This window comes from Oncorhynchus keta, chromosome 5, assembly GCF_023373465.1.
Source record: "Oncorhynchus keta strain PuntledgeMale-10-30-2019 chromosome 5, Oket_V2, whole genome shotgun sequence".
Lineage (NCBI taxonomy): Eukaryota > Metazoa > Chordata > Actinopteri > Salmoniformes > Salmonidae > Oncorhynchus > Oncorhynchus keta.
Window position 1 is genome coordinate 26564520 of NC_068425.1, and position 27729 is coordinate 26592248.

The 27729-nt window shown below is 47.8% G+C and overlaps 1 protein-coding gene across 49 annotated transcripts in view; it reads right to left on the reverse strand.

The window, feature by feature from the left end:
- LOC118376256 (adhesion G protein-coupled receptor L1) overlaps positions 1 to 27729 on the reverse strand; it is a 326381-nt gene that overhangs the window by 157873 nt on the left and 140779 nt on the right. For all 49 annotated transcript variants that reach the window (XR_008136747.1, XR_008136723.1, XR_008136709.1 and 46 more), the window contains one exon: positions 1477 to 1626. Coding sequence is in view for 2 of the 49 variants with exons in the window: in XM_052519291.1 (XP_052375251.1) it covers positions 1477 to 1600 (124 nt within the window). In the remaining 47 variants the exon portion in view is untranslated. The remainder of the gene's footprint in view (positions 1 to 1476; positions 1627 to 27729) is intronic.

The following is a 27729-nucleotide window of genomic DNA, read 5'->3' on the forward strand; positions in this document are numbered from 1 at the left end:
TGCTCTGCGCTCCTGGTCTCCAGTGCGTCTCTTCGGTCCAGGATATCCTGCGCCGGCTCTGTGCACTGTGTCTAACGGCTTTCTTCTGGATTTCTCTCTCTTTCTCTTCATCCCTCCCTCTCTTCCCTACTCATCTCTGAATCTTACAGCGCCTAACATTAACCTTGTTTTTTCTCTCTTTCTCTTTCTTCCTCCACCATATCCCTCCCTCCCTCCCTCCCTCTCTACTCTCAGTGTCCTAACTGAGAGCACACAGCTGTCTGTGTGGAAGGGTACTAACAGGACATCCCTCAACACCTCCCCGTCCCTTTAGCTCTACCTCCCCCATCTTCCCCGCCACACACACCCTGCAGCACCACTGTGGCCCAAACAGGTCACCTGCTGCTGGAGTTAAACCAGCTGGCACCCACCCACACACACATGCAGGCGGTGTGGGGACACACACACACACACGCAGGCGGTGCGGACAAACACACACACACACACACACATGCAGGCGGTGCGGGGACACACACACACATGCAGGCGGTGCGGTGACACACACACACACACACACGCAGGCGATGCGGACACACACACACACACACACACATGCAGGCGGTGCGGGGACACACACACACACATTCAGGCGGTGCGGACAAACACACACACACACACACACATGCAGGCGGTGCGGGGACACACACACACATGCAGGCGGTGCGGTGACACACACACACACACACATGCAGGCGATGCGGACACACACACACACACACACACATGCAGGCGGTGCGGACACACACACACACACACATGCAGGCGGTGCGGGGACACACACACATGCAGGCGGTGCGGACACACACACACACATGCAGGTGGTGCAGGGACACACACACACGCTCTCATGGCACATTGTGAGAGGTTCCACATATGGCACCATTACATGCAGGGATCCCCCTCACACAACATGACCAACCATCATGGACATTCATGGCCTTCATGGCCATGTACACCCGGCACAGCCAGAACAGGACTGGGCACTCCTCAGAGCCTTGTTCTTCTTCCTAAATTCCTTCCTTTCTAGGGAGTTTTTCCTAGCCATCCTGCTTCTACATCTGCATTGCTTGCTGTTTGGGATTTTAGAGTGGGTTTCTGTATAGCACTTTGTGACATCTGCTTGTAAAAATGGCTTTATAAAATAAAGTTGATTGATTGATTACACACTGAGACAACAACGACCTGCATGGAAACACACACCTGGCACTCCCACCTACAAGCTGCTTCATAAAACCTTCTTCATCCATGACCTCTGGCTTACTCAGCAAGCCAGTACCTTTTAACCTTCCTTCACATAGAGTCACCATGTTATTCATATTCAATTATTATGAGAAGTAACAATCTGTCCACACACACACGCACACACATGCACACGCACACACAATGTAAACCCATTGGTACATTGACAGGATTGGGAGGATGCAGTGCAGTACCAACCTTGAGCAGAGGGGGCGATGAGCAGGGAGGTGACAGCACAGGTACACAGCAGCCAGAGTGACAGCGCCATGCTGGAGGGCGGGGTTAGGGGGAATCTGGGTGTGGTCAGCAGGCACAGGGTCATGGAGAGAGCTCCTCCCACTAACACCTCTATATGAGGTGATCCGACAGAGGAAGAGGAGGAGGAGGAGAGAGAGACAGAGAGAGAGAGAGAGAGAGAGAGAAAGAGAGAGAGAGAGAGAGAGAGAGAGAGAGGAAGGTTAGTCAGACGAACAACCACCACGTTCTGATTTGTGATTTTCCTTTGAGTCACACTTTCATGCAATCTGCTGAAAGAGAAGTACTGTTGTTAGGGAGTCATTTCATTTACACAGTGAGGTAGATGCTTCCAGTTTTCCTAATCAGAAATGTGTGTGTAGCAGTAGTGTGAAAACAAGGGAAACAATGCTATGGTGGGTTCAGTTGAATTCCAGACACTGTAGTTTCCTATCAGAGTTAGTTGTAATCACACTGCAGAGATCTGTGTTGCAAGAACCAAAGGAGGGGAGGGGAGGGGAGGGGAGGGAGATGAGAGGAGGGGAGGGGAAAGAAGAGGGAAGGGGAGGGGAGATAAGAGGAGATGAGAGGAGGGGAAAGAAGAGAGAAGGGGAGGGAGATGAGAGGAGGGGAGGGGAAAGAAGAGGAAAGGGGAGGGGAGATAAGAGGAGATGAGAGGAGGGGAAAGAAGAGAGAAGGGGAGGGAGATGAGAGGAGAGGATGGGGGAAAGAAGAGAGAAGGGGAGGGAGATGAGAGGAGAGGATGGGGGAAAGAAGAGAGAAGGGGAGGGAGATGAGAGGAGAGGATGGGGGAAAGAAGAGAGAAGGGGAGGGAGATGAGAGGAGAGGATGGGGAAAGAAAAGAGAAGGGGAGGGAGATGAGAGGAGAGGATGGGGGAAAGAAGAGAGAGGGGGAGGAGATGAGAGGAGGAGGGGGAGAGAGAGAAGGGGAGGGAAAGAGAAAGGAAGAAAGAAGAGAGAGGGGAGGGAGATGAGAGGAGAGGATGGGGGAAAGAAAGAGAGAGAGGGAGGAGATGAGAGGAGAGGATGGGGATACAGAAAGAGAGAGAGAAGGGGGAGGAGAGATGAGAGGGGAGGGATGGGGGAAAGAAAGAGAAGGGGAGGGAGATGAGAGGAGAGGATGGGGGAAAGAAGAGAGAAGGGGAGGGGAGATGAGATGAGAGGAGAGGATGGGGGAAAGAAAAGAGAAGGGGAGGGAGATGAGAGGAGAGGATGGGGGAAAGAAGAGAGAAGGGGAGGGAGATGAGAGGAGAGGATGGGGGAAAGAAAAGGGAAGGGGAGGGAGATGAGAGGAGAGGATGGGGGAAAGAAGAGAGAAGGGGAGGGAGATGAGAGGAGAGGATGGGGAAAGAAGAGAAGGGGAGGGAGATGAGATGAGAGGAGAGGATGGGGGAAAGAAAGAGAAGGGGAGGGAGATGAGAGGAGAGATGGGGGAGAAGAGAGAAGGGGAGGGAGATGAGATGGAGGGGAAAGAAAAGGAGAGAAGATACAGGGGGGAGAGAGAAGGGATGAGAGAGAGAGGATGGGAAAGAAGAGAGAGAGGGGAGAGGAGAATGAGAGGAGGGGGGGAAAGAGAGAGAGGGGAGGGAGATGAGATACAGATGGGGGAAAGAAAAGAGAAGGGAGAAAGATGAGATGAGGAGGGGGAAAGAAAAGAGAAGGGGAGATGAGATGAGGGGGAGGGATACAGGGGAAAGAAAAGAGAAGGGGAGGGAGATGAGAGGAGAGGATGGGGGAAAGAAGAGAGAAGGGGAGGGAGATGAGAGGAGAGGATGGGGGAAGAAAAGAGAAGGGGAGGGAGATGAGAGGAGAGGATGGGGGAAAGAAGAGAGAAGGGGAGGGAGAAAGAGAGATACAGAGGGGAGAGAGAAGGGGAGGGAGAAAGAGAGGAGGGGAGAGAAGGGGGAGAATGAGAAGGGGGAGAGAGAAGGGAGGGAGATGAGAGATAGAGAGGGGGAGAGGAAGGGAGGGAGGGAGATGAGATGGGAGAGAGGGGAGGAGGAGAAAGAGAGATGAGGGAGGGAGAAAGAGGAGAGGGGAGGGGAAAGAAGAGAGAAGGGGGGGGAGAAGAGGAGAGAGGGGAAAGAGAGAGAAGGGGAGGGAGAAAGAGGATAGGAGGGGAAAGAAGAGAGAAGGGGAGGGAGATGAGAGGAGAGGAGGGGAAAGAGAGAGAAGGGGAGGGAGAAAGAGAGATACAGAGGGGGAGAGAGAAGGGGAGGGAGAAAGAGAGATACAGAGGGGGAGAGAGAAGGGAGAGGGAGAAAGAGAGATACAGAGGGGGAGAGAGAAGGGGAGGGAGAAAGAGAGATAGGAGGGGGAGAGAGAAGAGGAGGGAGAAAGAGAGATGGAGGACAGAGGGGGAAAGAGAGAGGAGGGAGAAAGGAGGAGGGGAAAGAGAGAGAAGGGGAGGGAGATGAGAGAGAGGAGGGGGAAAGAGAGAAGGGAGGGAGATGAGAGATACAGGAGGGGAGAGAGAGAAGGGGAGGGAGATGAGAGATACAGAGGGGGGGAGAAGAAGGGAGGGAGAAAGAGAGATACAGGAGAGGATGGGGGAGAAAGAGAGAAGGGGGAGGGAGATGAGAGGAGAGGAGGGGAAAAAGAGAAGGGGAGGGAGATGAGAGGAGAGGATGGGGGAAAGAAAAGAGGAGGGAGAGGAGATGAGAGGAGAGGGGGGAGAAAGAGATGAGAGGAGAGGATGGGGGAAAGAAGAGAGAAGGGGAGGGAGATGAGATGAGGGAGAGGATGGGGGAAAGAAAGAGAGATACAGGGGGGAGAGAGAGGAGAGGATGGGGGAAAGAAGAGAGAAGGGGGGGAGATGAGATGAGAGGAGAGGATGGGGGAAAGAAAAGAGAAGGGGAGGGAGATGAGAGGAGAGGATGGGGGAAAGAAGAGAGGGGGAGGGAGATGGGAGAGGAGAGGATGGGGGAAAGAAAAGAGAAGGGGAGGGAGATGAGATGAGAGGAGAGGATGGGGAAAGAAAAGAGAAGGGAGGGAGATGAGAGGAGAGGATGGGGGAAAGAAGAGAGAAGGGGAGGGAGATGAGATGAGAGGATGGGGAAAGAAAGAGAAGGGGAGATGAGATGAGAGGATGGGGGAAAGAAAAGAGAAGGGGAGGAGATGAGAGGAGAGGATGGGGGAAAGAAGAGAGAAGGGGAGGGAGATGAGAGGAGAGGATGGGGGAAAGAAAGAGAGAAGGGGAGGGAGATGAGAGGGAGAGGAGGGGAAAGAAGAGAGAAGGGGAGGGAGATGAGAGGAGAGGATGGGGGAAAGAAGAGAGAAGGGGAGGGAGATGAGAGGAGAGGATGGGGGAAAGAAGAGAGAAGGGGAGGGAGATGAGAGGAGAGGATGGGGGAAAGAAAAGAGAAGGGGAGGGAGATGAGAGGAGAGGATGGGGGAAAGAAAAGAGAAGGGGAGGGAGATGAGAGGAGAGGATGGGGGAAAGAAGAGAGAAGGGGAGGGAGATGAGAGGAGAGGATGGGGGAAAGAAGAGAGAAGGGGAGGGAGATGAGAGGAGAGGATGGGGGAAAGAAAAGAGAAGGGGAGGGAGATGAGAGGAGAGGATGGGGGAAAGAAAAGAGAAGGGGAGGGAGATGAGAGGAGAGGATGGGGGAAAGAAGAGAGAAGGGAGGGGGAGATGAGATGAGAGGAGAGGATGGGGGAAAGAAGAGACGGGGAGGAGATGAGAGGAGAGGAGGGGAAAGAAGAGAGAAGGGGAGGGATATGAGAGGAGAGGAGGGAAAGAAGAGAGAAGGGGAGGGGAGAGATGAGAGGGAGGGGAAAGAAGAGAGAAGGGGAGGAAGATGAGAGGAGAGGATGGGGGAAGAGAGAAAGGGAGGGAGATGAGAGGAGAGGAGGGGAAAGAAGAGAGAAGGGGAGGGAGATGAGAGGAGAGGATGGGGGAAAGAAGAGAAAAGGAGAGGGAGATGAGAGGAGAGAGAGGGGGAAGCAAGAGAGAAGGGAGGGAGATGAGAGGAGAGGAGGGGAAAGAAGAGAGAAGGGGAGGGAGAGGAGAGGAGGGGAAAGAAGAGAGAAGGGGAGGGAGATGAGAGGAGAGGATGGGGGAAAGAGAAGAAGGGGAGGGAGATGAGAGGAGAGGATGGGGAAAGAAGAGAGAAGGGGAGGAGATGAGAGGAGAGGGAGGGGAAAGAAGAGAGAAGGGGAGGGAGAGATGAGAGGATGGGGGAAAGAAAAGAGAAGGGAGAGGAGATGAGAGGAGAGGAGGGGAAAGAAGAGAGAAGGGGAGGGAGATGAGAGGAGAGGAGGGGAAAGAAAAGAGAAGGGGAGGGAGATGAGAGGAGAGGATGGGGAAAGAAGAGAGAAGGGGAGGGAGATGAGAGGAGAGGATGGGGGAAAGAAGAGAGAAGGGGAGGGAGATGAGAGAAGAGGATGGGGGAAAGAAGAGAGAAGGGGAGGGAGATGAGAGGAGAGGATGGGGGAAAGAAGAGAGAAGGGGAGGGAGATGAGAGGAGAGGATGGGGGAAAGAAAAGAGAAGGGGAGGGAGATGAGAGGAGAGGAGGGGAAAGAAGAGAGAAGGGGAGGGGAGATGAGAGGAGAGGAGATGAAAGAAGAGGGAAGGAGAGGAGAGGATAGGGGAAAGAAGAGAGAAGGGGAGAGGAGGGGAGATGAAAGAAAAGGGAAGGGGAGAGGAGGGGAGACGAGATGAAAGAAGAGGGAAGGGGAGAGGAGATGAAAGAAGAGGGAAGGAGAGGAGAGGATAGGGGAAAGAAGAGGGAAGGAGAGGAGAGGATGGGGAAAGAAGAGAGAAGGAGAGGAGAAGAGGGGAGAGGGAAGGCGAGTGGATGGGAGGCTCTCACTGTGGTGACCAGGTAGAATGCTTGTACTACAGGGATCTGAAGGGTAGCCATTTTGTGCACACTGGCATGGCAACAGCTGTTCTGCTCCACCAACCAGAGCCAGCTTATCACTCCACAGTGTCGGGATCTTTGATTGGATGAGACACGATATGTATGTGTGTGACTCTTAAGGGTGCCATGTAAATAAAAATAGTGTGTGTGTGATTGTGTATGATTGTGTGTGTGTGTGTGTGTGACGGTGTGGACAACGGTGACTCGGTCAGTAGTGCCGTAGAGGTCACACATCTCATTTGTCTAATGAAATAAATCACAATCTGTAACTTTTTCTCTCGTTTGTTGGTAGACTCTGCTACCTCCAGGGCTGAGAGGGAAGGGATGGAGACACACTGTATTATTAGAGCTAATACCACTCCTGCTGAGTCCGCTGATGGAACAGACAGATTGTGCTGTGTGTGTTTATGTGTGTGTGTGTGTGTATTTATGTGTGTGTGTGTGTGTGTGTGTGTGTGTGTGTGTGTGTGTGTGTGTGTGTGTGTGTGTGTGTGTGTTTGTGTGTGTGTGTGTGTGTGTGTGTGTGTGTGTGTTTATGTGTGTGTGTGTGTGTGTGTGTGTGTTTATGTGTGTGTGTGTGTGTGTTTATGTGTGCGTGTGTGTGTGTGTGTGTGTGTGTTTATGTGTGTGTGTGTGTGTGTGTTTATGTGTGTTTATGTGTGTTTATGTGTGTGTGTGTGTGTGTGTGTGTGTGTGTGTGTGTGTGTGTGTGTGTGTGTGTGTGTGTGTGTGTGTGTGTGTGTGTGTGTGTGTGTGTGTGTGTGTGTGTGTGTGTGTGTACAGGCAACTGAGAGGATTTACTTTGATCCCTGTAACCCTCTACTCCTCGATTGATCTTCCCAGAAGTGAAATATAGATTGCAGAAAAAGACAACAGCATCAGTACACACACATCTACAGGAATACACACAGACATGTACACACACCGACAGGAATACACATAGACATGTACACACACATCTACAGGAATACACACAGACATGTACACACACCGACAGGAATACACATAGACATGTACACACACATGTACACACACACTGCTCCCCTCCATCCCTCCACCCCTCCACCCTCCAGCCCACCCCCTCCTGCTGACCTTCTCTGATATTTACCCTCCTCTCCAGTGGCACAGCCGACCCAACACAGCCACCAACCTGTGTGTGTGTGTGTGTGTGTGTGTGTGTGTGTGTGTGTGTGTGTGTGTGTGTGTGTGTGTGTGTGTGTGTGTGTGTGTGTGTGTGTGTGTGTGTGTGTGTGTGTGTGTGTGTGTGTGTGTGTGTGTTCGTGCGCATGTGCGTGTGTCTGTGCGTGACCCACTGTACGTTGGAGAGAGAACAGAAGAGAGAAACGAACACTGAGCACAGAGCATGACATAGGCTGTCCTCTAAACCCCCCCACACATTCTTCATCAGAACAGCTGAGAGAACACACACAGATAAAGCAGAAAACAAACAGTGATAGAACTGTTCCTGAGCCTTGAGTCAGCCCTCTCTCTCCCCTCCCTCCCTCCCTCCCTCCCTCCCTCCCTCCCTCCCTCCCTCCCTCCCTCCCTCCCTCCCTCCCTCCCTCCCTCCCTCCCTCCCTCCCTCCCTGCCTGCCTCTCTTGCCCTCTCTGCCTCTTTTGCTCTCTCTGTCCCTCCCTCCCTCCCTCTCTTGCTCTCTCTGTCCCTCCCTCCCTCCCTCTCTTGCTCTCTTTGTCCCTCCCTCCCTCCCTCTCTTGCTCTCTTTGTCCCTCCCTCCCTCTCTTGCTCTCTCTGTCCCTCCCTCCCTCCCTCTCTTGCTCTCTCTGTCCCTCCCTCCCTCCCTCTCTTGCTCTCTCTGTCCCTCCCTCCCTCCCTCCCTCCCTCCCTCCCTCCCTCCCTCCCTCCCTCCCTCCCTCCCTCCCTCCCCCCTCCCTCCCTCCCTCCCTCCTTGCTCTCTTTGTCCCTCCCTCCCACCCTCTCTTGCTCTCTCTGTCCCTCCCTCCCTCCCTCTCTTGCTCTCTCTGTCCCTCCCTCCCTCCCTCCCTCCCTCCCTCCCTCCCTCTCTTGCTCTCTTTGTCCCTCCCTCCCTCCCTCTCTTGCTCTCTTTGTCCCTCCCTCCCTCCCTCTCTTGCTCTCTTTGTCCCTCCCTCCCTCCCTCTCTTGCTCTCTCTGTCCCTCCCTCCCTCCCCTCCCTCCCTCCCTCCCTCCCTCCCTCCCTCCCTCCCTCCCTCCCTCTCTTTGCTCTCTTTGTCCCTCCCTCCCTCCCTCTCTTGCTCTCTCTGTCCCTCCCTCCCTCCCTCCCTCCCTCCCTGCCTGCCTCTCTTGCCCTCTCTGCCTCTTTTGCTCTCTCTGTCCCTCCCTCCCTCCCTCTCTTGCTCCCTCCCTCCCTCCCTCCCTCCCTCCCCCTCCCTCCCTCCCTCCCTCCCTCCCTCCCTCCCTCCCTCCCTCCCTCCCTCCCTCCCTCCCTCTCTTGCTCTCTTTGTCCCTCCCTCCCTCCCTCTCTTGCTCTCTTTGTCCCTCCCTCCCTCCCTCCCTCTCTTGCTCCCTCCCTCCCTCTCTTGCTCCCTCCCTCCCTCCCTCCCTCCCTCCCTCTCTTGCTCTCTTTGTCCCTCCCTCCCTCCCTCTCTTGCTCTCTTTGTCCTTCCCTCCCTCCCTCCCTCTCTTGCTCTCTCTGTCCCTCCCTCCCTCCCTCTCTTGCTCTCTTTGTCCCTCCCTCCCTCCCTCTCTTGCTCTCTTTGTCCCTCCCTCTCTTGCTCTCTGTCCCTCCCTCCCTCCCTCTCTTGCTCTCTCTGTCCCTCCCTCCCTCCCTCCCTCCCTCCCTCCCTCCCTCCCTCCCTCCCTCCCTCCCTCCCTTTGCTCTCTTTGTCCCTCCCTCCCTCCCTCCCTCCCTCCCTCCCTCCCTCCCTCCCTCCCTCCCTCCCTCCCTCCCTCCCTCCCTCCCTCCCTCCCTCCCTCCCTCCCTCTCTTGCTCTCTCTGTCCCTCCCTCCCTCTCTTGCTCTCTCTGTCCCTCCCTCCCTCCCTCTCTTGCTCTCTCTGTCCCTCCCTCCCTCCATCTCTCTCCATATTAATAATGGTCCAGAACCTGGCCCCCTCCTGTGTGGAGGCCTTTTCTATTTCCTGCTGCCTTTTGTAGTTGGTAATAAGAAAAATCTGTCTTTCAACCAATCTCTTTTGATCCTGACTCCCACTGCACTCTCCACAATAGCTCTCCTGTGGTCCCTGCCCATAAGGTGAGAGAGATGGAGGGAAAGAGAAACAGAGATGGAAAGAGAGAGATATAGATAGAGTCAAGAGAGATGGAGGAAGAGAGAGACAGAGAGAGAGAAAGGAAAACGTGGGAAAGACTAGAGAAAGGAGGAGAGAAGAAGAGCATGAAGTGAGGTAAGAAAAACACCATGGTGATAAGAGGAACGAGAGTTCTAGAAAAAGAAAGAATAAGAAAAGAGGGGGATGAAAGGAGGTGGGGAGGTAAGTAGAGGGTGGGTGGTGGCGATGGGGGAATCTGTGGGGTGAGAGAGAGAGAGAGAGAGAGAGAGAGAGAGGGTGGGTGATGGCGATGGGGGAATCTGTGGGGTGAGAGAGAGAGAGAGAGAGAGAGAGAGAGAGAGAGAGAGAGAGAGAGAGAGAGAGAGAGAGAGAGGGTGGGTGGGTGGGTGGGTTGGGGTGGGGGTAGTCTTGGCAGTCTTCCTCTCCCCACTCTAAGGATGTAGACACCTGGGGCCATAGACTGACCTTTTGCTCCGTTCATATCCACTATTGTCATCACTGTTACGCTTCCAATGGAGACGAAGGGTGTAATATCTCCGAGTACACTGGAGACACTGGGAGAATGGTGCACTGATTTAACAGGTCTGGGGGAGGGATGGAGGGAGAGGGACAGAGAGGAAGGGGAGGGAAGCAGGAAGGAGAGAAGGGAGGGAGGAGGGACAGATACAGACAGATGGACAGACCACTAAGAAGAGGAGCTGTGAGTCTGTGTCTGTTTTGAACAAAGCCTCTCTCATCTTGTATCTAATATAACCTCTCTCTTTCTCGCTCTCTCTCTCATCTTGTATCTAATACAACCCCCCCCCCATCTTGTATATAATACAACCCCCCTCTCATCTTGTATCCAATACAACCCCTCTCTCTCTCATCTTGTATATAATACAACCCCCTCTCATCTTGTATCCAATACAACCCCCTCTCATCTTGTATCCAATACAACCCCCCTCTCATCTTGTATCTAATACAACCCCCTCTCATCTTGTATCCAATACAACCCCCTCTCATCTTGTATCTAATACAACCCCCCTCTCATCTTGTATCCAATACAACCCCCCTCTCATCTTGTATCTAATACAACCCCCCTCTCATCTTGTATCCAATACAACCCCCTCTCATCTTGTATCTAATACAACCCCCCTCTCATCTTGTATCCAATACAACCCCCCTCTCATCTTGTATCTAATACAACCCCCCCCCACCCCCCTCTCATCTTGTATCTAATACAACCCCCCCCCACCCCCCTCTCATCTTGTATCTAATAGAACCTCTCTCTCTCTCTCTCTCTCCCTCTCATCTTGTATCTAATTAAACCTCCCCTACTCAATTCAATTCAAGGGGCTTTATTGGCATGGGAAACATATGTTAACATTGCCAAAGTCAAAGAGTTCCAAAATAATAAAGCCATTACAAATGTCATATTATGTATATATACAGTGTTGTAACCATATATAAATGGTTAAAGTACAAAAGGGAAAATAAATAAGCATAAATATGGGTTGTATTTACAATGGTATTTGTGCTTCACTGGTTGACCTTTTCTTGTGGCAACAGGTCACAAATCTTGCTGCTGTAATGGCACACTGTGGTATTTCACCCAGTAGATATGGGAGTTTATCAAAATTGGGTTTGTTTTCAAATTCTTTCTGGGTCTCTGTAATCTGAGGGAAATATGTCTCTCTAATATGGTCATACATTGGGCAGGAGGTTAGGAAGTGCAGCTCAGTTTCCACCTCATTTTGTGGGCAGTGTGCACATAGCCTGTCTTCTCTTGAGAGCCATGTCTGCCTATGGCGGCCTTTCTCAATAGCAAGGCTATGCTCACTGAGTCTGTACATAGTCAAAGCTTTCCTTAATTTTGGGTCAGTCACAGTGGTCAGGTATTCTGCCACTGTGTACTCTCTGTGTAGGGCCAAATAGCATTCTAGTTTGCTCTGTTTTTTTGTTAATTCTTTCCAATGTGTCAAGTAATTATATTTGAGTTTTCTCATGATTTGCTTGGGTCTAATTGTGCTGCTGTCCTGACATTATAAAAACATACGACATTATAAAATCCATGTACACAAACAACAAGTGTGTGGTTAAAATTGGTCCTGGGGCTCTGTTCACAAACACAAACACACCCCACAGAGCCCCAGGACCAATTTTAACCGCACACTTGTTGTTTGTGTACATGGATTTTATAATGTCGTATGTTTTACCCCCAACACCACTTTCCATCAATTTCTATAACAGACCCTCATGCCAAATTGAGTCGAAGGCTTTTTTGAAAGTAACAAAGCATGAGAAGACTTTGCCTTTTGTTTTGTTTCGTTTGGTTGCCAATTAGGGTGTGCAGGGTGAATACATGGTCTGTTGTACGGTCATTTGGTAAAAAGCCCATTTGACATTTGCACAGTACATTGTTTTCATTGAGGAAATGTACGAGTCTGCTGTTAATGATAATGATAATTTTCCCAAGGTTACTGTTGACGCATATTCCACGGTAGTTATTGGGGTCAAATTTGTCTCCACTTTTGTGGATTGGGATGATCAGTCCTTGGTTCCAAATATTGGGGAAGATGCCAGAGCTAAGGATGATGTTAAAGAGTTTTAGTATAGCCAATTGTAATTTGTTGTCTGTATATTTGATCATTTCATTAATGATACCATCAACACCACAGGCCTTTTTGGGTTGGAAGGTTTTTATTTTGTCCTGTAACTCATTCAAGGTAATTGGAGAATCCAGTGGGTTCTGGTAGTCTTTAATAGTTGATTCTAAAATGTGTATTTGATCATGTATATGTTTTTGCTCTTTATTATTTGTTATAGAACCAAAAAGATTGGAGAAGTGGTTTACCCATACATCTCCATTTTGGATAGATAATTCTTTGTGTTGCTGTTTGTTTAGTGTTTTCCAATTTTCCCAGAAGTGGTTAGTCTATGGATTCTTCAATGACATTGAGCTGATTTCTGACGTGCTGTTCCTTCTTCTTCCGTAGTGTATTTCTGTATTGTTTTAGTGATACACCATAGTGAAGGCGTAGACTCAGGTTTTCCGGGACTCTATCTTTTTTTGGTTGGACAGGTTACTCAATTTCTTTCTTTGATTATTGCATTCTTCATCAAAACATTTGTCATTGTTGTTCATTTTCTTCGGTTTTCTATTTGAGATTTTTAGATTTGATAGGGAAGCTGAGAGATCAAATATACTGTCAAATATACTCTGTCTCTCATCTTGTATCTAATACAACCCCTCTGTCTCTCTCTCATCTTGTATCTAATACAACCCCTCTGTCTCTCTCTCATCTTGTATCTAATACAACCCCTCTGTCTCTCATCTTGTATCTAATACAACCCCTCTGTCTCTAATCTTGTATCTAATACAACCCCTCTGTCTCTCATCTTGTATCTAATACAACCCCTCTGTCTCTCATCTTGTATCTAATACAACCCCTCTGTCTCTAATCTTGTATCTAATACAACCCCTCTGTCTCTCTCATCTTGTATCTAATACAACCCCTCTGTCTCTCTCTCATCTTGTATCTAATACAACCCCTCTGTCTCTCTCTCATATTGTATCTAATACAACCCCTCTGTCTCTCATCTTGTATCTAATACAACCGATCTGTCTCTAATCTTGTATCTAATACAACCCCTCTGTCTCTCATCTTGTATCTAATACAACCCCTCTGTCTCTCATCTTGTATCTAATACAACCCCTCTGTCTCTCTCTCATCTTGTATCTAATACAACCCCTCTGTCTCTCATCTTGTATCTAATACAACCCCTCTGTCTCTCTCTCATCTTGTATCTAATACAACCCCCTCTCTCTCTCTCTCATCTTGTATCTAATACAACCCCTCTGTCTCTCTCTCATCTTGTTTCTTATACAACCCTCTGTCTCTCATCTTGTATCTAATACAACACCTCTCTCTCTCTCTCTCATCTTGTATCTAATACAACCCCTCTGTCTCTCTCTCATCTTGTTTCTTATACAACCCCTCTGTCTCTCTCTCATCTTGTATTTAATACAACCCCTCTGTCTCTCTCTCTCTCATCTTGTTTCTTATACAACCCCTCTGTCTCTCTCTCATCTTGTATCTAATACAACCCCTCTGTCTCTCTCTCATCTTGTATCTAATACAACCCCTCTGTCTCTCTCTCATCTTGTATCTAATACAACCCCTCTGTCTCTCATCTTGTATCTAATACAACCCCTCTGTCTCTCTCTCATCTTGTATCTAATACAACCCCCTCTCTCTCTCTCATCTTGTATCTAATACAACCCCTCTGTCTCTCTCTCATCTTGTATCTAATACAACCCCTCTGTCTCTCATCTTGTATCTAATACAACACCTCTCTCTCTCTCTCATCCTGTATCTAATACAACCCCTCTGTCTCTCTCTCATCTTGTTTCTTATACAACCCCTCTGTCTCTCTCTCATCTTGTATCTAATACAACCCCTCTGTCTCTCTCTCATCTTGTTTCTTATACAACCCCTCTGTCTCTCTCTCATCTTGTATCTAATACAACCCCTCTGTCTCTCTCTCATCTTGTTTCTTATACAACCCCTCTGTCTCTCTCTCATCTTGTATCTAATACAACCCCTCTGTCTCTCTCTCTCTCATCTTGTATCTAATACAACCCCTCTGTCTCTCTCTCATCTTGTATCTAATACAACCCCTCTGTCTCTCTCTCATCTTGTATCTAATACAACCCCTCTGTCTCTCATCTTGTATCTAATACAACCCCTCTGTCTCTCTCTCATCTTGTATCTAATACAACCCCCCTCTCTCTCTCTCTCATCTTGTATCTAATACAACCCCTCTGTCTCTCTCTCATCTTGTATCTAATACAACCCCTCTGTCTCTCATCTTGTATCTAATACAACACCTCTCTCTCTCTCTCATCCTGTATCTAATACAACCCCTCTGTCTCTCTCTCATCTTGTTTCTTATACAACCCCTCTGTCTCTCTCTCATCTTGTTTCTTATACAACCCCTCTGTCTCTCTCTCATCTTGTATCTAATACAACCCCTCTCTCTCTCTCTCTCATCTTGTATCTAATACAACCCCTCTGTCTCTCTCTCAGCTTGTATCTAATACAACCCTCTGTCTCTCTCTCATCTTGTATCTAATACAACCCTCTGTCTCTCATCTTGTATCTAATACAACCCTCTGTCTCTCTCTCATCTTGTTTCTTATTCAACCCCTCTGTATCTCATCTTGTATCTAATACAACCCCTCTCTCTCTCATCTTGTTTCTTATACAACCCCTCTCTCTCATCTTGTATTTAATACAACCCCTCTCTCTCTCTCTCTCTCATCCTGTATCTAATACAACCCCTCTGTCTCTCTCTCATCCTGTTTCTTATACAACCCCTCTCTCTCATCTTGTATTTAATACAACCCCTCTCTCTCTCTCTCTCATCTTGTATTTAATACAACCCCTCTCTCTCTCATCTTGTATCTAATACAACCCCTCTGTCTCTCATCTTGTATTTAATACAACCCCTCTCTCTCTCTCTCTCATCTTGTATCTAATACAACCCCTCTCTCTCTCTCTCTCATCTTGTATTTAATACAACCCCTCTAACTCTCTCTCATCTTGTATCTAATACAACCCCTCTGTCTCTCATCTTGTATTTAATACAACCCCTCTGTCTCTCTCTCTCATCTTGTATCTAATACAACCCCTCTCTCTCTCTCATCTTGTATCTAATACAACCCCTCTCTCTCTCTCTCATCTTGTATTTAATACAACCCCTCTCTCTCTCTCTCTCATCTTGTATCTAATACAACCCCTCTCTCTCTCATCTTGTATCTAATACAACCCCTCTCTCTCTCATCTTGTATCTAATACAACCCCTCTGTCTCTCATCTTGTATCTAATACAACCCCTCTGTCTCTCATCTTGTATTTAATACAACCCCTCTGTCTCTCTCTCATCTTGTTTCTTATACAACCCCTCTGTCTCTCTCTCATCTTGTATCTAATACAACCCCTCTCTCTCATCTTGTATCTAATACAACCCCTCTCTCTCTCATCTTGTATTTAATACAACCCCTCTGTCTCTCATCTTGTATCTAATACAACCCCTCTGTCTCTCATCTTGTATCTAATACAACCCTCTGTCTCTCTCTCATCTTGTATCTAATACAACCCCTCTCTCTCATCTTGTATCTAATACAACCCCTCTGTCTCTCATCTTGTATCTAATACAACCCCTCTGTCTCTCATCTTGTATTTAATACAACCCCTCTGTCTCTCTCTCATCTTGTTTCTTATACAACCCCTCTGTCTCTCTCTCATCTTGTATCTAATACAACCCCTCTGTCTCTCTCTCATCTTGTTTCTTATACAACCCCTCTGTCTCTCTCTCATCCTGTATCTAATACAACCCCTCTCTCTCTCATCTTGTATCTAATACAACCCCTCTCTCTCATCTTGTATCTAATACAACCCCTCTCTCTCATCTTGTATCTAATACAACCCCTCTCTCTCTCATCCTGTATCTAATACAACCCCTCTCTCTCTCATCGTGTATCTAATACAACCCCTCTCTCTCATCTTGTATATAATACAACCCCTCTCTCTCATCTTGTATATAATACAACCCCTCTGTCTCTCTCTCATCTTGTTTCTTATTCAACCCCTCTGTATCTCATCTTGTATCTAATACAACCCCTCTCTCTCATCTTGTTTCTTATACAACCCCTCTCTCTCTCTCATCCTGTATCTAATACAACCCCTCTGTCTCTCTCTCATCTTGTTTCTTATACAACCCCTCTGTCTCTCTCTCATCTTGTTTCTTATACAACCCCTCTGTCTCTCTCTAATCTTGTATCTAATACAACCCCTCTCTCTCTCTCTCTCTCTCTCTCATCTTGTATCTAATACAACCCCTCTCTCTCATCTTGTATCTAATACAACCCCTCTGTCTCTCTCTCAGCTTGTATTTAATACAACCCCTCTCTCTCTCTCTCTTCTTGTATCTAATACAACCCCTCTCTCTCATCTTGTATCTAATACAACCCCTCTGTCTCTCTCTCATCTTGTATCTAATACAACCCCTCTGTCTCTCTCTCATCTTGTATCTAATACAACCCCTCTGTCTCTCATCTTGTATCTAATACAACCCCTCTCTCTCTCATCTTGTATCTAATACAACCCCTCTGTCTCTCTCTCATCTTGTATCTAATACAACCCCTCTCTCTCTCATCTTGTATCTAATACAACCCCTCTTTCTCTCTCTCATCTGGTTTCTTATACAACCCCTCTGTCTCTCTCTCATCTTGTTTCTAATACAACCCCTCTCTCTCATCTTGTATCTAATACAACCCCTCTTTCTCTCTCTCATCTGGTTTCTTATACAACCCCTCTGTCTCTCTCTCATCTTGTTTCTAATACAACCCCTCTCTCTCATCTTGTATCTAATACAACCCCTCTGTCTCTCTCTCATCTTGTTTCTAATACAACCCCTCTGTCTCTCTCTCATCTTGTATCTAATACAACCCCTCTGTCTCTCTCTCATCTTGTATCTAATACAACCCCTCTCTCTCTCTCATCTTGTATATAATACAACCCTCTGTCTCTCTCTCATCTTGTATCTAATACAACCCCTCTGTCTCTCTCTCATCTTGTTTCTTATTCAACCCCTCTGTCTCTCTCTCATCTTGTATCTAATACAAACCCTCTGTCTCTCTCTCATCTTGTATTTAATACAAACCCTCTGTCTCTCTCTCATCTTGTATCTAATACAACCCCTCTCTCTCTCATCTTGTATCTAATACAACCCCTCTGTCTCTCTCTCATCTTGTATTTAATACAACCCCTCTGTCTCTCATCTTGTATTTAATACAACCCCTCTGTCTCTCTCTCACCTTGTATCTAATACAACCCCTCTCTCTCTCATCTTGTATTTAATACAACCCCTCTTTCTCTCTCTCATCTTGTTTCTTATACAACCTGTAACGAGTTGCCTCCTCTTCTTCCGAAGAAGAGAGGCGAAACGGATCAGAGGACCAATACGCGGCGTGGTAATTTTCCATGGTACTTTTTAATGATATAAGGTACACATGAACAAACTAACAAAACAAGAAAACGTGAAAACTCAAATTACAGTCCTATCTGGTGCATACACAGAGACAGGAAACAATCACCCACAAACACACAGTGAAACCCAGGCTACCTAAGTATGATTCTCAATCAGAGACAACTAATGACACCTGCCTCTGATTGAGAACCATACTAGGCCGAAACATAGAAATTCCCAAAACCTAGACAAACAAACATAGACTACCCACCCAACTCACGCCTGACCATACTAACTAAACACAAAACACAGAAAATAAAGGTCAGAACGTGACAGTACCCCCAAAGGTGCGGACTCCGGCCGCAAAACCTTGACCTAGGGGAGGGTCTGGGTGGGCATCTGTCCGCGGTGGCGGTTCTGGCGCGGGACGCGGACCCCACTTCACCATTGTCTTTGTCCGCCTCCGTGGCTTTCTCACCATGGCAACCCCTCTCAATGACCCCACTGGACAGAGGGGCAGCTCGGGACAGAGGGCAGAAGCTCTGGACAGAGGGACAGGGGCTCTGGACAGAGGGACAGGGGCTCTGGACAAAGGGACAGGGGCTCTGGCGCCTCTGGGCTGAGGGCTCTGGCGCCTCTGGGCTGAGGGGCTCTGGCGCCTCTGGGCTGAGGGGCTCTGGCGCCTCTGGGCTGAGGGGCTCTGGCGCCTCTGGGCTGAGGGGCTCTGGCGCCTCTGGGCTGAGGGGCTCTGGCGCCTCTGGGCTGAGGGACTCCGGCAGCGGCGCCGGACAGGCGGGACGCTCCGGCAGCGGCGCCGGACAGGCGGGAGGCTCCGGCAGCGGCGCCGGACAGGAGGGACGCTCCGGCAGCGGCGCCAGACAGGCGGGACGCTCCGGCAGCGGCGCCAGACAGGCGGGACGCTCCAGCAGCGGCGCCGGACAGGCGGGACGCTCCGGCAGCAGCGCCGGACAGACGGGAGGCTCCGGCAGCAGCGCCGGACAGGCGGGAGGCTCCGGCAGCGGCGCCGGACAGGCGAGAGGCTCCGGCAGCGGCGCCGGACAGGCGGGAGGCTCCGGACAGGCGGGAGGCTCCGGCAGCGGCGCCGGACAGGCGGGAGGCTCCGGCAGCGGCGCCGGACAGGCGGGAGGCTCCGGCAGCGGCGCCGGACAGGCGGGAGCACCTGCAGAGAGGAGACAGAGAGACAGCCTGGTGCGTGGAGCTGCTACAGGAGGCAGCGGCGCCGGACAGGCGGGACGCTCCAGCAGCGGCGCCGGACAGGCGGGAGGCTCCGGTAGCGGCGCCGGACAGGCGGGAGGCTCCGGCAGTGGCGCCGGACAGGCGGGAGGCTCCGGCAGCGGCGCCGGACAGGCGGGAGGCTCCGGACAGGCGGGAGGCTCCGGCAGCGGCGCCGGACAGGCGGGAGGCTCCGGCAGCGGCGCCGGACAGGCGGGAGGCTCCGGCAGCGGCGCCGGACAGGCGGAACGCTCCGGCAGCGGCGCCGGACAGGCGGGAGCACCTGCAGGAGGAGACTGAGAGACAGCCTGGTGCGTGGGGCTGCCACAGGAACTACCAGGCTGGGGAGACTTTCAGGAGGCTTGGTGTTAGGAGGAGCCTGAAAGACCGGGCTGTGGGGAGCACTGGAGCTCTGGTGCGCAACCTTGGCACCACTTCCCCAGGCTGGACAACTACTCGAGCCCGGACCCTCAAAAGTGCAGGCACAGGTTGAACCGGGCTGTGGGTAAGCACGGAGATCTAGTGCTTACTACACGCACCTCTCCCCTAGGCTCCACTCCCACAGTTGCCCGGTACGAGCGGAGCGCAGGCAGAGGACGCACTGCACCCTCCCAGCGCCCGGAGACACAGCACGCAGAGCCGGCGCAGGATAACCTGGACCCAGACTGCGTACCGGCGACCAGACCCGCTGAGCAGGCACCATACGCCCTGGCTCAATGCCCACACTCGCATGGCACTCTCGGGGGCTGCCCTATAGCGCACCGGGCTATGGACACGCACTGGCGACACCGTGCGCTCAACCGCATAACACGGTGCCTGACCAGTAATGCGCTGCTCATAATAAGCATGAGGAGTGAGCTCAGGTCTGCTACCTGGCTTAGTACCACACCTCGTGTGGCCCCCCAAAAAAATTTGGGGCTGCCTCTCGTACCTGTCGCACTGCCGTGCTGGCTCCTCATATTGCCGCCGATCAGCTTTCGCTGCCTCCAGCTCTGCTTTGGGGCTGCGATTTTTCCCAGCCAACCTCTTTCTCCTGTAACCTTCCTTGCATTGCTCCATCGAATCCCAGGCGGGCTCCGGCACTCTCCCTGGGTCGACCGCCCACCTATCTATCTCCTCCCAAGTTGTGTAGTCCAGATTCAGCTCTGATGCTGGCCGCTGTTGTTGTTGCTGCTGCTGCTGTCGTCGCTGTCCTTTACCACGCCGCTTGGTCCGATTGTGGTGGGTGATTCTGTAACGAGTTGCCTCCTCTTCTTCCGAAGAAGAGAGGCGAAACGGATCAGAGGACCAATACGCGGCGTGGTAATTTTCCATGGTACTTTTTAATGCGATAAGGTACACATGAACAAACTAACAAAACAAGAAAACGTGAAAACTCAAATTACAGTCCTATCTGGTGCATACACAGAGACAGGAAACAATCACCCACAAACACACAGTGAAACCCAGGCTACCTAAGTATGATTCTCAATCAGAGACAACTAATGACACCTGCCTCTGATTGAGAACCATACTAGGCCGAAACATAGAAATTCCCAAAACCTAGACAAACAAACATAGACTACCCACCCAACTCACGCCCTGACCATACTAACTAAACACAAAACACAGAAAATAAAGGTCAGAACGTGACACAACCCCTCTGTCTCTCTCTCATCTTGTTTATAATACAACCCCTCTGTCTCTCTCTCATCTTGTTTCTAATACAACCCCTCTCTCTCTCATCTTGTATCTAATACAACCCCTCTCTCTCTCATCTTGTATATAATACAACCCCTCTGTCTCTCTCTCATCTTGTATCTAATACAACCCCCCTCTCTCTCATCTTGTATCTAATACAACACCTCTCTCTCTCTCTCATCTTGTATATAATACAACCCCTCTCTCTCTCATCTTGTATCTAATACAACCCCTCTCTCTCTCATCTTGTATATAATACAACCCCTCTGTCTCTCTCATCTTGTATCTAATACAACCCCTCTGTCTCTCTCTCATCTTGTATCTAATACAACCCCTCTCTCTCTCATCTTGTATCTAATACAACACCTCTCTCTCTCTCTCATCTTGTATATAATACAACCCCTCTGTCTCTCTCTCATCTTGTTTCTTATACAACCCCTCTGTCTCTCATCTTGTATCTAATACAACCCCTCTCTCTCTCATCTTGTTTCTTATACAACCCCTCTGTCTCTCTCTCATATTGTATCTAATACAACCCCCCTCCCTCTCATCTTGTATATAATACAACCCCTCTGTCTCTCATATTGTATCTAATACAACCCCCTCCCTCTCATCTTGTATCTAATACAACACCTCTGTCTCTCATCTTGTATTTAATACAACCCCTCTGTCTCTCTCTCATCTTGTTTCTTATACAACCCCTCTGTCTCTCTCTCATCTTGTTTCTTATACAACCCCTATGTCTCTCTCTAATCTTGTATCTAATACAACACCTCTCTCTCTCTCTCTCTCGCTCTCTCATCTTGTATATAATACAACCCCTCTGTCTCTCTCTCATATTGTATCTAATACAACCCCCTCCCTCTCATATTGTATCTAATACAACCCCCTCCCTCTCATCTTGTATCTAATACAACCCTCTGTCTCTCTCTCATATTGTATCTAATACAACCCCTCTGTCTCTCATCTTGTATCTAATACAACCCATCTGTCTCTCATCTTGTATCTAATACAACCCTCTGTCTCTCTCTCATCTTGTATCTAATACAACCCCTCTGTCTCTCTCTCATCTTGTATCTAATACAACCCCTCTATCTCTCTCTCATCTTGTATCTAATACAACCCCTCTGTCTCTCTCTCATCTTGTATCTAATACAACCCCTCTAACTCTCTCTCATCTTGTATCTAATACAACCCTCTGTCTCTCTCTCATCTTGTTTCTAATACAACCCCTCTGTCTCTCTCTCATCTTGTATTTAATACAACCCCTCTGTCTCTCATCTTGTATTTAATACAACCCTCTGTCTCTCATCTTGTATTTAATACAACCCCTCTCTCTCTCTCATCCTGTATCTAATACAACCCCTCTGTCTCTCTCTCATCTAGTTTCTAATACAACCCTCTGTCTCTCTCTCATCTAGTTTCTAATACAACCCTCTGTCTCTCTCTCATCTTGTATTTAATACAACCCCTCTGTCTCTCATCTTGTATTTAATACAACCCCTCTGTCTCTCTCTCATCTTGTTTCTAATACAACCCCTCTGTCTCTCTCTCATCTAGTTTCTAATACAACCCCTCTGTCTCTCTCTCATCTTGTTTCTAATACAACCCCTCTGTCTCTCTCTCATCTTGTTTCTAATACAACCCCTCTGTCTCTCTCTCATCTTGTATCTAATACAACCCCTCTGTCTCTCATCTTGTATTTAATACAACCCCTCTGTCTCTCTCTCATCTTGTTTCTTATACAACCCCTCTGTCTCTCTCTCATCTTGTTTCTTATACAACCCCTCTGTCTCTCTCTCATCTTGTATCTAATACAACCCCTCTCTCTCATCTTGTATCTAATACAACCCCTCTTTCTCTCTCTCATCTGGTTTCTTATACAACCCCTCTGTCTCTCTCTCATCTTGTTTCTAATACAACCCCTCTCTCTCATCTTGTATCTAATACAACCCCTCTTTCTCTCTCTCATCTGGTTTCTTATACAACCCCTCTGTCTCTCTCTCATCTTGTTTCTAATACAACCCCTCTCTCTCATCTTGTATCTAATACAACCCCTCTGTCTCTCTCTCATCTTGTTTCTAATACAACCCCTCTCTCTCATCTTGTATCTAATACAACCCCTCTGTCTCTCTCTCATCTTGTTTCTAATACAACCCCTCTCTCTCATCTTGTATCTAATACAACCCCTCTCTGTCTCTCTCTCATCTTGTATCTAATACAACCCCTCTCTCTCATCTTGTATCTAATACAACCCCTCTGTCTCTCTCTCTCATCTTGTTTCTAATACAACCCCTCTCTCTCATCTTGTATCTAATACAACCCCTCTGTCTCTCTCTCATCTAGTTTCTAATACAACCCATCTCTCTCATCTTGTATCTAATACAACCCTCTGTCTCTCTCTCATCTTGTTTCTAATACAACCCCTCTCTCTCATCTTGTATCTAATACAACCCCTCTGTCTCTCTCTCATCTTGTTTCTAATACAACCCCTCTCTCTCATCTTGTATCTAATACAACCCCTCTGTCTCTCTCTCATCTTGTATCTAATACAACCCCTCTCTCTCATCTTGTATCTAATACAACCCCTCTGTCTCTCTCTCATCTTGTATCTAATACAACCCCTCTGTCTCTCTCTCATCTTGTATCTAATACAACCCCTCTCTCTCTCATCTTGTATCTAATACAACCCCTCTCTCTCTCATCTTGTATCTAATACAACCCCTCTGTCTCTCTCTCATCTTGTATCTAATACAACCCCTCTGTCTCTCTCTCATCTTGTATCTAATACAACCCCTCTGTCTCTCTCTCATCTTGTATCTAATACAACCCATCTCTCTCTCATCTTGTATCTAATACAACCCCTCTCTCTCTCATCTTGTATCTAATACAACCCCTCTGTCTCTCTCTCATCTTGTATCTAATACAACCCCTCTGTCTCTCTCTCATCTTGTATCTAATACAACCCATCTCTCTCTCATCTTGTATCTAATACAACCCCTCTGTCTCTCTCTCATCTTGTATCTAATACAACCCCTCTGTCTCTCTCTCATCTTGTATCTAATACAACCCATCTCTCTCTCATCTTGTATCTAATACAACCCCTCTGTCTCTCTCTCATCTTGTATCTAATACAACCCCTCTCTCTCTCATCTTGTATCTAATACAACCCATCTCTCTCTCATCTTGTATCTAATACAACCCCTCTGTCTCTCTCTCATCTTGTATCTAATACAACCCCTCTCTCTCTCATCTTGTATCTAATACAACCCCTCTCTCTCTCATCTTGTATCTAATACAACCCTCTGTCTCTCTCTCATCTTGTATCTAATACAACCCCTCTGTCTCTCTCTCATCTTGTATCTAATACAACCCCTCTGTCTCTCTCTCATCTTGTATCTAATACAACCCCTCTGTCTCTCTCTCATCTTGTTTCTTATTCAACCCCTCTGTCTCTCTCTCATCTTGTATTTAATACAACCCCTCTGTCTCTCATCTTGTATCTAATACAACCCCTCTGTCTCTCTCTCTCACCTTGTATCTAATACAACCCCTCTCTCTCTCATCTTGTATCTAATACAACCCCTCTGTCTCTCTCTCATCTTGTTTCTAATACAACCCCTCTCTCTCTCATCTTGTATCTAATACAACCCTTCTCTCTCTCATCTTGTATATAATACAACCCCTCTGTCTCTCTCATCTTGTATCTAATACAACCCCTCTGTCTCTCTCTCATCTTGTATCTAATACAACCCTTCTCTCTCTCATCTTGTATCTAATACAACCCCTCTCTCTCTCTCATCTTGTATCTAATACAACCCTCTGTCTCTCTCTCATCTTGTATCTAATACAACCCCCCTCTCTCTCATCTTGTATCTAATACAACACCTCTCTCTCTATCTCATCTTGTATCTAATACAACACCTCTCTCTCTATCTCATCTTGTATCTAATACAACCCCTCTCTCTCTCTCTCATCTTGTATCTAATACAACCCCCTCTCTCTCATCTTGTATCTAATACAACACCTCTCTCTCTATCTCATCTTGTATCTAATACAACACCTCTCTCTCTATATCATCTTGTATCTAATACAACCCCTCTGTCTCTCTCTCATCTTGTTTCTTATACAACCCCTCTCTCTCATCTTGTATCTAATACAACACCTCTCTCTCTCTCTCATCTTGTATCTAATACAACCCCTCTGTCTCTCATCCTGTATCTAATACAACACCTCTCTCTCTATCTCATCTTGTATCTAATACAACATCTCTCTCTCTCTCTCTCTCTCTCTCTCTCTCTCTCTCTCTCTCTCTCTCATCTTGTATCTAATACAACCCCTCTCTCTCTCATCTTGTATATAATACAACCCCTCTGTCTCTCTCTCATCTTGTATCTAATACAACCCCTCTGTCTCTCTCTCATCTTGTTTCTTATTCAACCCCTCTGTCTCTCTCTCATCCTGTATCTAATACAACCCCCCTCTCTCTCATCTTGTATCTAATACAACACCTCTCTCTATCTCATCTTGTATCTAATACAACATCTCTCTCTCTCTCTCTCTCTCTCTCTCTCTCTCTCTCTCTCTCTCATCTTGTATCTAATACAAACCCTCTGTCTCTCTCATCTTGTATCTAATACAACCCCTCTGTCTCTCTCATCTTGTATCTAATACAACCCCTCTCTCTCTCATCTTGTATATAATACAACCCCTCTGTCTCTCTCTCATCTTGTATCTAATACAACCCCTCTGTCTCTCTCATCTTGTATCTAATACAACCCCTCTGTCTCTCTCATCTTGTATCTAATACAACCCCTCTGTCTCTCTCATCTTGTATCTAATACAACCCCTCTGTCTCTCTCTCATCTTGTTTCTTATTCAACCCCTCTGTCTCTCTCTCATCCTGTATCTAATACAATCCCCCTCTCTCTCTCTCTCTCTCTCATCTTGTATCTAATACAACCCCTCTCTCTCTCTCATCTTGTATCTAATACAACCCCTCTCTCTCTCATCTTGTATATAATACAACCCATCTGTCTCTCTCATCTTGTATCTAATACAACCCCTCTGTCTCTCTCTCATCTTGTTTCTTATTCAACCCCTCTGTCTCTCTCTCATCCTGTATCTAATACAACCCCCCTCTCTCTCATCTTGTATCTAATACAACACCTCTCTCTCTATCTCATCTTGTATCTAATACAACATCTCTCTCTCTCTCTCTCTCTCTCATCTTGTATCTAATACAACCCCTCTGTCTCTCTCTCATCTTGTATCTAATACAACCCCTCTGTCTCTCTCTCATCTTGTTTCTTATTCAACCCCTCTGTCTCTCTCTCATCCTGTATCTAATACAACCCCCTCTCTCTCATCTTGTATCTAATACAACACCTCTCTCTCTATCTCATCTTGTATCTAATACAACATCTCTCTCTCTCTCTCTCTCTCTCTCTCTCTCATCTTGTATCTAATACAACCCCTCTGTCTCTCTCTCATCTTGTATCTAATACAACCCCTCTGTCTCTCTCTCATCTTGTATCTAATACAACCCCTCTGTCTCTCTCTCATCTTGTATCTAATACAACCCCTCTGTCTCTCTCTCATCTTGTATCTAATACAACCCCTCTGTCTCTCTCTCATCTTGTATCTAATACAACCCCTCTGTCTCTCTCTCATCTTGTTTCTTATTCAACCCCTCTGTCTCTCTCTCATCCTGTATCTAATACAACCCCCTCTCTCTCTCTCTCTCTCTCTCTCATCTTGTATCTAATACAACCCCTCTCTCTCTCATCTTGTATATAATACAACCCCTCTGTCTCTCTCTCATCTTGTATCTAATACAACCCCTCTGTCTCTCTCTCATCTTGTTTCTTATTCAACCCCTCTGTCTCTCTCTCATCCTGTATCTAATACAACCCCCCTCTCTCTCATCTTGTATCTAATACAACACCTCTCTCTCTATCTCATCTTGTATCTAATACAACACCTCTCTCTCTATCTCATCTTGTATCTAATACAACCCCTCTCTCTCTCTCTCATCTTGTATCTAATACAACCCCTCTGTCTCTCTCTCATCTTGTTTCTTATTCAACCCCTCTGTCTCTCTCTCATCCTGTATCTAATACAACCCCCTCTCTCTCATCTTGTATCTAATACAACCCCTCTGTCTCTCTCTCATCTTGTATCTAATACAACCCCTCTGTCTCTCTCTCATCTTGTATATAATACAACCCCTCTCTCTCTCTCTCATCTTGTATCTAATACAACCCCTCTGTCTCTCTCTCATCTTGTTTCTTATTCAACCCCTCTGTCTCTCTCTCATCTTGTATCTAATACAACCCCTCTCTCTCATCTTGTATCTAATACAACCCCTCTGTCTCTCTCTCATCTTGTATCTAATACAACCCCCTCTCTCTCATCTTGTATCTAATACAACCCCTCTGTCTCTCTCTCATCTTGTATCTAATACAACCCCTCTCTCTCTCATCTTGTATATAATACAACCCCTCTCTCTCTCTCTCATCCTGTATCTAATACAACCCCTCTGTCTCTCTCTCATCTTGTTTCTTATTCAACCCCTCTGTCTCTCTCTCATCCTGTATCTAATACAACACCTCTCTCTCTATCTCATCTTGTATCTAATACAACACCTCTCTCTCTCTCTCTCTCTCTCTCTATCTCTCTCTCTCTCATCTTGTATCTAATACAACCCCTCTGTCTCTCTCTCATCTTGTATCTATACATCGTTTCTCTCTGTCTTTCTCTGTGATTCATTTACTGGTTGCCTTGATCTAAGGCAAATAACCTCATTATCCACTTGTATTGGATCAATACTATAATCACGGTGATCATTATTATCTATTTGCTTTAGCGGCAGATAGACAGAATGATCTAAAACAGGAGTCATACGTCTTCCTTCCAGACACTACATGGGTGGTTAGTGTAACAGGACTGACAGATAGACAGAATGATCTAAAACAGGAGTCATACGTCTTCCTTCCAGATACTACATGGGTGGTTAGTGTAACAGGACTGACAGATAGACAGAATGATCTAAAACAGGAGTCATACGTCTTCCTTCCAGACACTACATGGGTGGTTAGTGTAACAGGACTGACAGATAGACAGAATGATCTAAAACAGGAGTCATACGTCTTCCTTCCAGACACTACATGGGT